This window comes from Ictalurus furcatus, chromosome 11 (assembly GCF_023375685.1).
Source record: "Ictalurus furcatus strain D&B chromosome 11, Billie_1.0, whole genome shotgun sequence".
NCBI classification, from domain to species: domain Eukaryota; kingdom Metazoa; phylum Chordata; class Actinopteri; order Siluriformes; family Ictaluridae; genus Ictalurus; species Ictalurus furcatus.
This window is the reverse complement of record NC_071265.1, coordinates 25,249,081-25,264,951: the sequence shown is the minus strand read 5'-3', so window position 1 is coordinate 25,264,951 and position 15,871 is coordinate 25,249,081. Positions and strand designations below refer to the sequence as shown.

At 40.8% G+C, this 15,871-nt stretch overlaps 1 protein-coding gene across 2 annotated transcripts; it reads left to right on the top strand.

Annotated features, from left to right (window-relative positions):
* On the top strand, nucleotides 1–13,351 carry ddi2 (DNA-damage inducible protein 2). 2 transcript variants are annotated; one of them, XM_053636630.1, is made up of 10 exons: nucleotides 1–499; nucleotides 1,074–1,200; nucleotides 3,616–3,861; nucleotides 3,984–4,110; nucleotides 4,544–4,671; nucleotides 5,037–5,165; nucleotides 6,363–6,466; nucleotides 7,088–7,280; nucleotides 9,064–9,114; nucleotides 9,810–13,350. In XM_053636630.1, the coding sequence occupies exons 1-9, from the start codon at nucleotides 362–364 to the stop codon at nucleotides 9,072–9,074; spliced, it is 1,203 nt and encodes a 400-aa protein (XP_053492605.1). In that variant the 5' UTR covers nucleotides 1–361; the 3' UTR covers nucleotides 9,075–9,114; nucleotides 9,810–13,350. The 2 variants fall into 2 exon arrangements, with proteins under 2 accessions (XP_053492605.1, XP_053492603.1); XM_053636628.1 differs by lacking the exons at nucleotides 1–499; nucleotides 1,074–1,200; nucleotides 3,616–3,861; ... (3 more) ...; nucleotides 6,363–6,466; nucleotides 7,088–7,280 and having other exon boundaries at nucleotides 8,161–9,114; nucleotides 9,810–13,351.
* Nucleotides 13,352–15,871: the final 2,520 nt, after the last annotated feature.

Genomic DNA, 15,871 nt, shown 5'->3' with positions numbered 1-15,871 from the left:
CTGCGCAGTTTCTCTGATCTACAAATGATACGAACAGTCAACGCATGTTACAATATGGGCTGTAGATCAGCGAGCTTCCGCGGTGCCGCGCGAAGTCGCACTGTCGCGCTTCAGTTGAGTTGAGTTGAGTTGAGTTGACGGTGTTCACACTGAAAGCAGGTGGATTCTGTATGAGTGACTGAGTGAGGAAAAACAGCTCCTGAAGTAAACCACACCACTGTTTGTGTCCATGTGTGATAAGTGTAAAGCGGTGTGAAAGTGAAGAGAGTCGCTGTGTGAGTGTGTGTATGTGAGAGAGAGAAAGAGCAAGAGCCGCTGAATCAGCACACTCGTGTCCCGGGCTGCGGCGGTGTTGTTAGCGATGCTGCTGACGGTGTTCTGCGCTCTGGGGGACCGCGGTGAGACCACCTTCGCCCTCGAAGTCTCTCCAGAGCTTGAACTCAGGGATTTTTTGGCTCTCTGTGAGCTCGAATCAGGAATACCGGCAGGAGAGATTCAGGTAAACCGTGTTAAAATAGTAACGAAGTCAGTAAAGGTAGCGGTTTAGCACGATAGCTAGCTTTGGATGATAGTTTGTACTGTAGCAGTTAGCACACAGCAGGGAACCGGCGTGTCAGGCTATTAATAGTGCTAAAGTCGCTAACTCAGGTTTGAAGCCCCCCCCCCCTAACGTTTACACTTATAAAAAATAAAAGAACTAAGGGAAAATGTTGTGAAATAGATCTCGGTGTTTAAATCGTCATGCTAGTTAGCCTGGTGTACTGGTTAACGAGTCGAGCTAGTAACGTTAACCTCGTTCACAGGCGCGTTGTTTACAAACAAACGGTAAACAACTGGGTGCTTTTCAGGTCTCTGGTATAGTAGATGTCAGTCTAAGACCCGAGCAAAAGCGTGCTTTTAAAATGGAGAGAGAAACTCTCGCTAAATCGTCGTTTTGCTGCCTGAGTCTGCGGTTTAGTTTCGGTTTGCTTTGGCGTGAGACGAGACGAAGCTGGGAATCTGTCTCTGTGTCCTGCTTGAGTGAATGTTTAACGTTCTAAAGTCTTTGGTTTTGTTTTTTTCTTCTCCTACAGATCTCCCATGCAGAGCAGCCTCTGAGAGACCTGACCCGAGCCCTGGGGGATTACGGCCTGAAGGATGGAGATGTAGTGGTGTTGAGACAGGCTGAGAGAAGGCCAGCTTCTCAGCCATCCTTCCCAGGTACACTTCCTGTCTGGAGTTCAGGTTTGAAACCAGGGTGGGGTTTATGCTGAAATGTTTTATTGATCGAGGAATTAAAAAGTGAAAATCCGCCCCGAACCGCTTGCGTTTCGCCATCTTCAGGTGGCATCCAGGATTTATTTTATAGCAAAAATCTGAGTTGATTCAGTAGTAATGATCGTTCGCTTCAACTTTAAGCCGGGTGCACACTGTGAGATTTTTGATACTTGTTTGCGACTGTTGCTTGTCAGACTGTACGACACGATCCCCGCTGTAAGCCGTGTCACACTCTAGGATCTCAGTCGTCGTTAATGTCAGACTGCACGACAGTCAAGACGCGAAAAACGGATACACAGAAGAAGACTCTTGAGAGGACTGTGCCTCAGATCTTCCGACACTGCTAGAATTTAATCGGAAGATTATAGGTTTTGGCCTAGGATTATAGGACTCTTTTAGGATCCTCAAAATTTCTCTCAGATGAGCAAATCGTGGCCAAAATTGTACAATGTGAATCCGGCTTTAAAGCTCTGCTGCGTTGCTCTGTTTAAGTAAAGCTGGGTTTACACTGTACGATTTAGATTTTTTGATTTCGAGTCCTATAATCCTAGGCCAAAACCTGTAGTCTTTGATCGATAGTTTGACGTGTTCCCCGACCGCCGATTAACGGTCGTTGCGATCAGATTTTTCCTCCGATTAAATTCTGCCAGTGTCAGAAGATTTGAGGCACAGTCCTGTAACGTGGCTTCTCCTTCTCCGTACAGGTCTTCTTGTGTGCGTCCGTTTTTCACTTCTTGACTGTCATACAGTCTGACATTAATGACAACTGATAACCTACAGTGTGACACGGCTTACAGCGGGGATGGAGTTTGCACAGGTTTGGTTGTCGGAGACAAATTTTGAGAATCCTAAGAGAGTCCTATAATCCTAGGCCAAAATCTGTAGTCTTTGATCGCTAGTTTGACATGTTCCCCCGACAGCCGATTAATTTTTCCTCCGATTAAAGTCTATTAGCGTCAGAAGATTTGAGGCACAGTCCTCCCAAGAGTCTTCTTTCGTGCGTCCGTTTTTTCCGTCTTGACTGTCGTACAGTCTGACATTAATGACAACTGAGATCCTACGGTGTGACACGGCTTACAGCGGGGATCGTGTTCGTAGAGTCTGACAAGCAACAGTCTCAAACAACCATTAAAAATCCAAGTGTGCACCTGGCTTTATACGTAGTCCATCCAGCTCTCTCACCTCCTCGTCTGTACACGCCGCTCCAACAGATCGGCTCCTAAAGCTTCAGCTTTCATGCTAATACCGCCTCTGTTGTATCTCAGCACAGCTGTGTTAAGCTGTGTTACATCTTTGATTCTTCCAGTGGATTTCTCCAACACTGAACGTCACTGGAACAGGGTTAGAAAGAAAAGAAGCTCTCGTGCTGCGTCCCAGTTCGTCTACTCATACTACGCACTAAAAATATGTTGAGGAAAATGTCCATACACTTGACTGTGTAGCAAAAGAGTACTGTATGGAAGTACTGGGACATAGTAACATGTCATGTAGCGGAAGAGAACATTGTTGCCTAGTTACGCACGTATAGTTCAATTTACCGTTCGTTTGATCGATTTTTCCACATTTCATTTACACCTCTGTAAAACGCATCAGAAAGCAAATTGTCATAAAACCCCTCCTCCCTCGTGCAAGCAGTTGTGAGTAATATTAGATGAAAAAGTGTCCACGGATCCACACTTCGAAAATCTGCTAGAAGTAGACCAACCGGTTACCTTTGAGGTACTCGTCTCAACATACTACGATTTGGGACACACTAATTCTAGTTTCGGATACTATTCAGGACGGACAGTAGGCGAATTGGGACTCAGCATTGCTGTCTTGTTTTAAGTAGCTAACATTGAAATCCTGTTATCTCTTATGTTTGGGATTTGTTTTTCCTATACTTCTGGACCAGTTTTGTTTCACTTTTGCGAAAGCCATCTCGTAATCAGTCTTTGCCTTAAACTATACCGCTAATATTAGTTATCTAGTCTGATTTATTTTGTTTTTTGTTTTTAAAACATTAGATTTATGTTTTTGTAAAAAAAAAAAAAATTAAAAATACAAGCCGCACTAAGAGATGGAATTTTAATCATGTCTGTGTCTTAATTAGTGACTACCGAAAGTAGTCTTCCCAAAAATAAAGAGTGAAGTACTGTCGATGACTGAAATGGGCCTTTTTTTTTTACGCCGTGATGAAAGTTTAGGCAGAAAGTATCCAAATTATTTCAGGAGCTTCTCTTGTAATTACAGCTTGAAGAGACAATGTGTAATTTTCATGGTGGCAGCTTGTAATGACTATAATCCTGATAGCACATGAAGACAGCATTAGACATGGCTTTTGGAATATTTAAAAAAAAAAAAAAAAATTCCCCCCAGGTCTGCCTCGCATCGATTTTAGCTCCATCTCAGTTCCCGGCACTTCCTCGAACCATCGTTCCACCACACCGGCTCAAAATCCCAGGGCTGCCCAAACACCCCCTGCTGCCTCCCCTGCCTCTTCTCCTCAGGGACTGGACAATCCCGCCCTGTTACGCGATATGTTGCTGGCTAATCCGCATGAGCTGTCGCTGTTGAAGGAGCGTAACCCGCCCCTGGCTGAGGCCCTGTTGAGCGGTGACTTTGGTGAGTACAGATGATTACAGAAAGCCGATGACCGCTTCAGTCAGTGTGGTCAGTGATCGTTGCCTTCTTTGTGACAGTTTTTCACGTGAGATATTTCACTACTGTGTGTCTCTTTCTCTCAGAGCGCTTCATGAAAGTGCTGCAGGAGCAGCAGCAGGATCGAGCCAAAAGAGAGCAGGAGAGAATCAGACTTCTCACCGCTGACCCCTTTGACCTGGAGGCTCAGGCCAAGATCGAGGAGGACATCAGGTACAACATGGAGTCTGGGTGTACGTGTTGTGATCTAGTCTATAAGCTCATAATGTGTTGTAAAGCAGTCCAGTGCTATAAAATAAACCTCCACCACATTTAAACGCATGGTAATATATCACTGTCATATTTTGAACATGCGTATAGACACTTCAGTGGCACACTTATGTAAAATGTACATGGGTCGAAGAAGAAATGTTTAAAAATGTTACAGGGAATAATTTGAAGTTTACCAAACAGTGCTCAATGCACCATAATTTAAGCTACCTAATTGTAGTTTAGTTTACATACATGCTGTGTCTTGAATGGAAAAAGATTGGTTTGTTTCATAGATCAAATACAGATTTAGGAAATGGTGTGCGGATGGATGTGTGTTTAAACATTGAGGTCAGTCATTCTTAGGTAAATTGTGACACTAATTGTATGTTCTCAGGCAACATAATATTGAAGAAAACATGACCATTGCTATGGAAGAGGCACCTGAGAGTTTTGGCCAGGTGGTTATGCTCTACATCAACTGCAAAGTTAATGGACACCCTGTGAAAGCCTTTGTTGACTCGGGTAAATTAGGGATCTTTTATCCACAATGAACAATGATGAGTCTTTAACCCTGTTTTCGTACTGCCGAGCAACAAGTCGCTCACGTTGCTTAAAGGTAAAAGTTGCTTTTTTTCTTCGGACATGCTTTTGTCCAGCTCTAACATGACAGTCGTAGACAGACCGTATAAACTTGTCGGTAAAAAAACTACACAGGGTCACGTACATTAAAAACATCACTTTGTTGCTTGTTAGTGTGAACACAGGGTTAATTCTTTGCATCTACTGTTTAATCACAAGACACTACTTGCTACAGTAAATGTATATACCACAGTACTGTGCTTGTAAGACTCCCATCATAACTAAACACATTCTCTTTCTCATCTCAGGAGCCCAAATGACCATCATGAGTCAAGCCTGCGCAGAACGTTGCAACATCATGCGTCTGGTAGACCGGCGCTGGGCAGGAATCGCTAAGGGCGTGGGCACACAAAAGATCATTGGCAGAGTACATTTGGGTATGGCTTTGGTTATGGATGTGTAAACTTATTTTAGGATATTTTCTGAAGTACGTCCAGGTTCTACATGTTGCTATAAAGATTATAATGCCAGAAAGAACCTGCCTCCATTTTTCTGCCATAAACGTATTTGCATGTACAATTCCAAATAAGTTGGGACGCTGTGTAAAATGTAAATAAAAACAGAATGCAATGATTTTCCAATCTCATAAACCAATATGTTATTCACAACAGAACATAGAAAACATATCAACCGTTTAAACTGAGTAAATGTACCATTTTAAGGAAAAAATAAGGTGGTTTTGAATTTGATGGCCACAACACGTCTCAAAAAAGTTGGGACGGGGGCAACAAAAGGCTGGAAAATTAAATGTTGGTATACGTGAAGGAACATTTCGCAACATTATTCTGGTATCGTTCCACAAATTGTAGACGCAGTTTTTTGCAGATTGGTGAACCTCTGCCCATTTTTACTTCTGAGAGACTCTGCATCTCTAAGATTCTCTTTTTATACCCAATCATTTTACTGGCCTATCACCAATTAACCTCCAGCTGTTTCTTTTTAGTAACACTTACTTTTCCAGCCTTTTGTTGCCCCCGTCCCAGATTTTTTTTAGACATGTTGCGGCCATGAAATTCAAAATTACCGTTGTTTTTTTTTTTTTTTTCTTAAAGCGGTACATTTACTCAGTTTTAACATTTGACATGTTTTCTGTGTTCTATTGTGAATAACATATGGGTTTGTGAGATTTGGAAATCATTGCATTCTGTTTATATTTACATTTATTTCATTTTACACAGCGTTGCAAGTTTTTTTGGAATTGGGGTTGTATAAGAGTAAAATGTGCATACAATGCCATAAACATGGCAAGTTAATATGTGATGAGAACATTTTACAGCCAAAATAATTCTGCTTTTTCCTTCGAAATGTTTTACTGAGATGCCTTTACTACAAGGAAACATGAATGTTGCAGCGTTGTGGTTTTTGATTTTTTTTTGTTTTTGTTTCACTTTTACTTTAAAATGTAAACAAAATCTGACATGAAGCTGTACTGCAGTTTAGTAAGTATAATTATTTTCACTGTATTGTTTTGTACACTGCATTCTGTCTTTCTTTTCTTAGGTTTTTGTATATTTTCCTGTGTTCTAATTAAGGTGTTTATTTTATTTCATATTTTGTGTTCCTGTGTGCTCCAGCTCAGGTACAGATTGAAGGGGACTTCCTGCCTTGTTCCTTCTCCATTTTGGAAGATCAGCCTATGGACATGTTGTTAGGCCTTGACATGCTGAAGAGACACCAGGTCTGCTTTCACACTCGGGAATGTCACCGAAGGGGGACCAAAGTGCTACTTACACTGCCCTCAATCCAATAATCAGAGTTTATGTGCATCATGTGTTGACTTTAGGTGCTTTAAAATGATCACATCTCACTTTTCATTGTTACTGTTTGTACACATGATGATAACAGTTATTTAAAAGCCATGTTGTGACTCCCACTGAGGTTTCAGAACCTTTTGTGGAGCTGAAAGTGAAGTTCACGAACTATCCTGAAGAGAAGAGCTGCATGGTTCCTGATGTTGTTCACTTGCCGTTAATGTTAAAAAAAAACAACAAAAAAAACCATCACAGACATGCTAAAACTTAAATTTTAGTAACTGTTTAGATAGATTTTTAAGTCTGGGTAATAGAACTTGGTAACATTAGTATTTCCACCCTAATAGCAGAGACTAAAATTGACTGTAATCTCTCTGATGGATGCAAACCTGAAACGGTTCGCGAGTCTCAATATTATTGTCAACATGACATCTTCATCCACACAATTTTAGAATCTGCCGTTTTTATTTATTAAACCTGGAATACAACCTTTTAAGGTTAATAACTGTTTACTGTTGCGCCATATTTTTTTCTGTCTGTTCTGTCAGTGCTCTATTGATCTTAAGAAGAGCGTGCTGCTGATCGGGACAACGGGGACAGAGACATGCTTCCTTCCCGAAGGCGAGCTGCCTGACTGTGCCAGACTGGCGTACGGGCCGGAAGCGCGAGAGGACTCCCGACCAGAGGAGATTGCAGACCAAGAGCTTGCAGAGGCATTACAAAGATCCATACAGGACAGCGGTGAGCTGCATGCATAGAGAGATACCATCTAGAATCCTGTACACTGAAGTAGCCTGGTTAATGGGCTTTACATGGATACAGAACACGGGTAGTTGCCGTATATCCGTCAGAGAAAAGCGCACAGATTTAAAAAGAGGAATATTGTATTGTTGTGTAAGAGTTTTCCGTTTCCGTTTACTGAAGTCAGAGTATTTGTTAATTTCATGAGATTCAGTTTTTTCACAGATTGGTTTTAACGTTTAATTTAATAATATTATAATAGTAATATTTGCTTATGCTAAGAGTTTATTAAAAGGTTGAGTCCATGATACAGTGCAATTCAGAATTATTGGCACCCTTCATAAAAACAAGCACAAGTGATACGCATCTCATTATTTCTGTTTTCAACATGAGACCTGCACAAGTGGAAATAAAAAAATTTAAAATTAGCATTTAAAAATATGATTAAAAACATCTGCAAAGTTTCATGTCTGGAAAAAATTGCCAGATGAGATGATGTGCTCAGATGAGACCAAAACCAAACATTTTGGTTATGTTTGATCACAAATAGGCCACTCGATACACACCGTAAATTATGGTGGTGGACAATCAGTGGTTTGTTGCAATTTTGTGTCTGGTGATTCAGGGGCTTTTGTGAAGATTTTGTGCATTTAAACTCTACTGAAAACCTGTGGTTTGCACCGAAAGTGGGAAGTTCACATGCACTAAGAATATAAAGACAATTAAAATGTTCTCCATGTTGTTCTGTTCTGGCACTCGCTGCAAAAAATTTATCGTAAGTGTGCCGATAATAGTGGGGAAAAAAAAAAAGTTAACTACTTAATGAAGGTTTTGTGTTTTGTTTGGGGGGGGGGGGGGGGGGGGGGGTTGTGACATGTAAATAAATTTGTACAATGCCCCTGTATGTTTCAGCTCAAAAGATCATCATAATGTTAATATATATATATCTCATTTTCATGAAGGGATCCAGTAATTCTGGAGGGCACTGTAGGTCCAGTTAAGGTCGCACCAACCTTAACATGGGGCAGCTCAGTGGTTAAGACGCTGGACTACTGATAGGAACATCATGAGTTCAAATCCCAGTACTGACAAGCTGCTGGGCCCTTAAGCAAGGCCCCTCAACTGCTCAGCTGTATAAGTGAGATAAATGTAAGTCGCTCTGGATACGGGCGTCTGCCAAATGCCGTAAATATGAACATGATAAAATAGTATTCAATTTTATTTATAAGCTTTATCCAGGGATTGGTGTCGAACATGGTGATATATGAAGCATGTTTTGGATTGTTTGCTGTGCAGCACTAATAATGTTTCCAGCTCACCAAGTGATGTTCCGTGCAGTGTGACAATGTTTCCCCCCCCACGCTACTATTACTAAAACTTGAGCTATCCTGACTCAGAATCATGGTGGAAAAACCTGATACTGGCAAAATGAAGAACTTTGAACTAGTGTAGATATGCTTCCTCAGTGTTAAATTGGCACCATAACATGAAACGAATATTCTGCTGCATGTCTGTATAATCTCTGTCTCAACTAAAACGTTTTAGATGATTTTGAGATTGAAATTGTAACCGCTGTAACTCAAAACTATAACAAGTTCACCATGAAAAGAAGTGCGTGATAGCTACTTGAGGTCACACTGTACAAACACATTACGAGATTTTATTCAATACACTTTTTCTCCCTATATCTCTCGGTCTCTTTTCGGTCTCGGGATGTGTGTGGTTCCTAATTTTCTTCCTACCGTTGCATGTTGTGTGTGGTGTGTGCTCTAACCATGTGCAGGACAACACTGATGCATTGGACAGACAGCTGAACAGGGCCCTGCCTACCCAGGTACAACAGCCACACATGGCCAATGGATCAGTTTCATTATTTAAATATTACATACGGATTCTCATAAACACCCTGATCGCCAAGGGAGAGTTTTAACATAGTACTCGCCAAAAGTAGTTTTGTTTTCAATACATTCATGAATTTATGGAAATGTTCGTAGCAGCCTTACTGTACAAATGCTTTTAAATACTTTTCTACCATCAGTGTGATTTATACAATTGCTTAATGCCAAAATACAAAGTATAATATGTAGCTGCAAAAAAAAAAAAAAAAAAAAGTCTTCAGAATGCAAATAGTTTTATTTTAATTCTGGCTGTTTCTTTCTGTTTCTGACAAACACACAGCATATTTACATTAATTAATTAAAATTTTATATGCAACATTCTGAACAATCCAGAAAATTGTAATAGCAAGGTGGGAACTTTGATAGTTTATGTAATGTGAACTTAACATCAGTGAGTTAGAGTAATGTGCTGGCCATTTTACTGATTATTTTCAAGACAATATTCTACACATGGCATGTGCAGGAATTCTTGATTGCTGAGTGTAATTGAATAAAATGTAACATGTGCCTGTTTACAATTCCATGCATGGTTTGCAGTATATGTTAACTCTGTTGCATGTTTTTACAGTGTTTTAATCAAATGTATATATAACGCATGTAGACATAATCATTGTCTTGCCTTCCTCGCTAGAAATTGCAGATGGAAAAACTACCTCACCACAGTCCCCACCACTCCCGCTTCACAAATCTGTTCATACGCCAACCACCTCCTCATCTGCCACACGTCCTAGTCAAAGTTTTACACTAGACCGCTCCAAGTCTGCTCCAGCCTCCATTAGCCAAAGCCTGCCATCAGAGTCATCATTCAGTCCATCTCAAACCCAGGGAGAAACAAAATCACATCCATCTGACACCCAGAGCATGACTGAACACCACCCAGCATCTGCGTCATCCCTGCCTTTAAAAGTGGAAGAATCTCCTCAAAACCCTCCCCATGGGCACTTTGATGGTTTCCAACCTCAGTCAACAGCATCACCCATTCTCCCTGCTCAGGAACCATTTTCTAGTACTGTGTCAAATGACAATAAAGGGACTAACTTTGTACTTTGTAGAAAGTCTGTGGCAGATTTAAATGCAGGGGAAGGCATTAAATTACAAGAAACAGAAGAACCTGATTCCCAGACCGGCTCCCAGAATGATGTTTGTTTTCAGGAAGTAGACATGGCAGATTCGGTCGATCCAAAAATAATCGGTGTTCACATACCTGATAACTTGCAAGAAAACGAGCAAGGTGACATAATGAAAGATGATGTAAATGGCCAAATGGATCAACTTTCAGAGTTGATGAATCACCACAACCTTCCAGGTCCATCTAGTTCATCTAAAGACCCCCTTGTCCACTCAGAATTTGACAAGAATATGGAAAGTAGGCATGTTTCAAAGAGTGAAATGACTTCAGAAAGGGACCAGTCAGAGAGCGACGGAATCCCTTCTCTGTCTCAAGCCCTGAAGGAACTTCACAAGCTTCTGATGTCCAACAGTAATGCTCAGGCTTGTGCATGGAGCCCTCTATCTGCTACCCATACCAACACCCCAGGACCAGACACTGATAAGGTGGACCATAATCCAACAGGAAAGGATAATGCAGATGTCAACCCCAATGTTATTTCATCTCACACTGCCACAACTAATACAACAGTGTTTGCCAAATCTGAATATGATACTCTAGAAGAGGATGGTACCTTTGAAGAACTGACAGTAAGACAAGAAGGCAGTCAGACTAATGGGTGTGCAAATATCAGCCTTGAGGAGGATATGATGCAGTTCCCTGAAGAAAATCAGGTGGATGAAAATGGGGAAGGCCTTATGTTGGAGCCAGAGGAAGCACCTCCAGCTGAACCGTCTCAACAGCATACCTGGTCTGTAGCAGGTGGCTCCTCAGCAGACAATTCCAACCTTGTGTCTGTAGAATCCTCTTATCCATCAATACAAAGTCCCGGGCTGGCTCTTCCCCCTAATCCAGACCCCATGCAGCCACCCACACTAACGTTACCTGGACAATACCCTGCAGAGCACATCCAGAGGATACAAGCAGCAGGATTCTCGTCTCATGAGGCAGCTGAAGCACTCGAACAGGCTGAAGGCAGTGTGGAACTTGCCCTACTGGTGCTGCTGGCCAGGAAGATCACTGTGCCCACTTAGATCCATGACAGGCATATTTGCCACATAACTTGGATTCTGTGCTCTTCTTTTTGATGCCCCTTTTTCCTTTGTTTGTGCTTAGTTTTGTTTGTCATATTAAATCAGTTTATATGTTCCAATATCTATAAACAAGCTTTGGAAGGAACTGTTTAGGTCATTTGCAAGAATAATGGTGATGTTTCCCCCCTTTCCATGGTTTCCAAGTTCTGAAGGGTTACTGCATTTAACTACCGTCTGGTATAAGTTTGTTTGTTTAGTGTTATTGATGGTTACTTGTGTGTAACTTGTCCTTTTGACATGCAAAGACATGAAAATCATTTTAATTAGGATGACCCATGCCTCTAATTATAGTGGCTGTGAAGCTCAACAGTGAAAGATATTTTAAATTGAGTAGTTTTTTTTCTTTTCTTTTATCATTATTCTCTAACGACTGTGGATAACTGGACCTTGCTCTTTAAATAAATTTTATAAATAAAATTGGGTGGTTCTTGAACATGCAGAAGCATTTAGTAAAACAAACTGGTTCATCTGTCTTAGGACTTCACCTTTCACCTGCAACCTAAGCAGAATATTTTTTTGTATGTAAACGTTGCTGTATTATGAAAAATGCAGACAGGTCCCCAGAGGCATGTTAAGCCTGAACCTAGATAAAGAAAAAAAAAAATAGCTGGTGAATCACCGTGGGTATTGCAAGTTATAACGCACATAGATTTAATCCACGTATGGGAAGCCGGCGCAAAAACAAAATTATACAGCAGCTAGCTGGAACTCCTTTGCTGAATTTGCAATAATTATCAAATACTGTATATTTATTTCTCTCTGATTTTCTGCTCATTTTATATTTGCCAAACTTGTATAACTTGATCATGGTGTTTTATCATGTTTGAATTGGTTGCCTTCAGACTTTGTATACCATATATATGCCCCAGTGTTTGTTAGAGCTGAAAACCATCTTCACCAGTATTTTATTTTATTTTTTCAGTCTTTTTTTTTATTAATTTTTTTATAATGAATGGGAAATTATTGGTTGTGGGAGGAAGAGAAGTAATACCAGGAAACTTATGAGAGTCATATTGCATCACCAGTCATCTATCTTTTACTTTTCAGGGATTTCGCAATGGTCTCTGATGCTATTTTTGTTGATGTGAAACATGTTCTTAGCATAATTTTGTGTGAAAATATAAAATTATTAGAAAAGTACAAATGGTAGGGACCGGAGGTCTGTTTGGGTTTCAATATTATTTTCACATCAGAGCACATAATTACAAGACATTTGCCGATTTGTGTGTGATTCAATTAATTCTCCTACCTTTTATTCCTCCCCCATGACTCTGATAATGTTTGGTGGACACCCAGGCTGCTCTGTCTAGCTGTTTTGATTTGCGTGTATAACCTTTGCCATTTTTTAAGGTAGTCTCTGACTCAGCTGTGTTCAAAATTTGGATGATTTACTTTCAACTTGTATACAATTTAAAAACCAAATAAAGGAAAAGGTGTTTCTTTATAACTCCTAAGTGCAAGTGTGTTTCATTGTGTAATACTAAGTATTAGGAGACAGCAAGGCAGTGCATTGAAAGAGACATTCTAAAATGCTTAACGTGGCTTAATGTCCTACAACACTGACCAGGAAAAACCATTATTCTTTCACATTTCTCGTCATAAACACCACTGTAATCTAAATGGAAAGACAACAGAAACCATTGCAGAAATTCTAATGGTTTCCACTACAAACACAATTACAAACCCTCAGCTAACCAGTAAAACCATCACCGTTACTGATCCCTAATGCTATCCACTAGACAAAACATTCCATCAATAGAAAGAAAATATTACGAGTACAGACCTACAGGGACCATTACAAATTCCATTAAAACCATTACGATTCCCATGACAAATTCTAGGGGGGGTTCTATTGTTATTTTTACGTTAAGCATTTTCTCCGGTGTAGAAAGACGTTACAAAAACCGCTCAATGTATTAAGAAGACCTTAAAAGACCAAATTCAGTATACACCTTATTAATAAACCCTACTTATATAAAGGGAAGCAGATGAACCCGGAGTATGAGCAGTTTTTCCTCTTTATAACGGGTGTCTATGGGAGGAAAACGCTTTCATCTTTCCACTTGGATTATAATATTGTGTTTATGACCCGAGAAATGTGTGAGAGAAAAAGGGTTTTCCCTGCTGGTTGTTTTAGTGCGCTTGTAGTTAACAGGCTGGATTATGTGATGTCAATCAATGAACCACACCCGAGGAGTCCAATCTACAACAGACGAGTGAGACCTCGCCGTCAGGGAGCAGGGAAGAGAGGTCCGACTTCAAGATTTTAATTCGGTGTGAAACAAAATGGTAGGTTTTATGAAGTCACCTACAGCAAATCAGAGCTGCGTGTGTGTGGAGAGAGAGAGAGGGAAAAAGAGTTCGCCCAAGACTGCACACACAAACTAGCCAGAACGCCATGTGTAAAGTGTAAAGTTGTGTCTCTTCCCTAGGCCTACAGCGAGGCTTTAGTTTGTGACTCCTCACGGCCTCAGATGGATGAACAGCGTCAAACTCGGGAGGTTTCCCAAGCGCCAGAAGCTGTTTTCAGGTAGATTGTTTAAACCCTGTTTTTAATTATCCCTGCCTGCAGCATTGTTCAGGAGTATTACATTATGAACGTGTGTGGCTAGTTGGAGGCCGTAGAGCTTTTGTTTTCCTCCATGTAGCGCCTCAGGTGGGATTGCTGAAGCTCTGAGATCAGTCGCCAGAGCAGACCTGTGGAGTCTTCAACGGGTTTTTCTCCAGACTGCATCACTCCTTAATGTAGATGATCAAAAACCCATTCTCACTCAGCCAGATTCTTCTCCTGTTCTGCTCTGTGGACGAGATGAGGACAAATGGTAAGAAGGTTAAAGCATGTAGAGTCATGTAGGTCTGTAACCCAGTTTGTGCAGATGAGCTACAGCCTTGTGGTGTCCTTCCTGATAGAACTTTATCATTACCGTCACTTGAAGACACTTGAGCTTAGCTCCTCGTGGGTGGTCGATGAACATGAAATGATTTCTGACTAGATTAAAGTGGAGGACGTGCAGTCAGCATGCTTCCTGTTTGTCTTCTTCTTAAGAACCCTCCGATTGGGGCTTGACGGTTAACTCTCTGGGTTACTGATCGGAAGGTCGGGGGTTCAAGCACCAGCACTGCCAAGTTGCTACTGTTGGGCCCTTGAGCAAGGCCTTTAAACCTGTCTGCTCCAGGGGCCATGTATCATGGCTGACCCTGCGCTCTGACTCCAGCTTACTAAAATGCTGGGATATGCGAAGAAAAAAGAATTTCACTGTGCTGTAATGTAGGCTATATGTGACCAATAAAGACTCCTCATCGTTACCCATTTCCACTTTTGAAATGTTTGAAATACTGGTTACTCTCTTTTCTCTTTGAAAAGTTTTGACTCTCCTCATTTAGGGATCCCTTATATGCAAATATCTCTTCTTATGGCTTGTCTCAGGCAAGCCACGATAAAGGTTTATTGTTTTAAGCTATTCTTGTGTGTATTTAAACCGTAGAAGTCATTTTGACCCATAACATAACAAACCCCCCCCCCCCCCACTATAATAGGAGGGTTGAATAAAAAGATGTATGGTGGAGAACGAGCAGTAAAACAAACCAATTACCTTGAGACTTGATTAATTTCACGTTTCCTTATCAAACGTTAAGCGGGTTTTTAGTGAGGAACGTATTTGAGCCTAATGATTATGGATTACACATGTAAGTTTTTAATGTATTGCTGAGGTGACAAAGTATAAAGGGTCAAGAAAATGTATAAATGTACAGGGTCTTTTTTTTTTTAATCCTTCTGTCCACTGGGTCATTGAAGATGTGGTGTTTTTTTTTTATTATTATTATTATGTATTTATTTATTTATTTATTTTATTTAAAGCTGCATGGCCGATACTCAGGACAAAATTCAAGAGGAAGCATTTGAAGTGAAGTTAAGATATATCAATAGTTGTAAGTACAAGTTTCTTTAAAAACATTATTGTGGAATACAGTACGTGTGTTACATTTGCTCTCGTTGCATTTGAATTGTAGCAGTGCCTCTGTATCAGGAGTACTGGCTGAAATGTATGAAGGCTGAGTTACAGAAGGCGCAGAATAAAAAACTGCCGGACAATGCGGAAGCGCGATGTCGATCTGTCGTGCTCTCTCCTGCTGCATCAAGCCCAACCTGTGTATCAAGCCCCCCAGGACTGCACGTGGCACCATACGCCCTGTGGCAACAGCTGCCAGAAGTAAAGAGCCAAAACCTGCTGCACACACTTACAGCCAGAGACATTCGCCATCAGGAGGTAGTGTTTTTTTTTTTAATTATTATTCCAGTCATCTATCTGCAGTTCTCACCAAATGTATAAAAGGTGCTTCTTTCTTGCATAGGCCATGTTTGAACTGATTGTATCTGAGGCTTCATATCAGAAGAGTTTGCGTGTGGCAGTTGGACTCTTTCAGTCCTCTGCTCAGCTGAAGCAAACTTTAACTCCTGTGCAGAACCATGTTTTATTTTCCAACTTGAAG

Bases quoted from the DNA above. Each gene is read 5' to 3' on its own strand.
- ddi2 (XM_053636628.1), top strand. From the start codon at position 10,040: ATGACTGAACACCACCCAGCATCTGCGTCATCCCTGCCTTTAAAAGTG.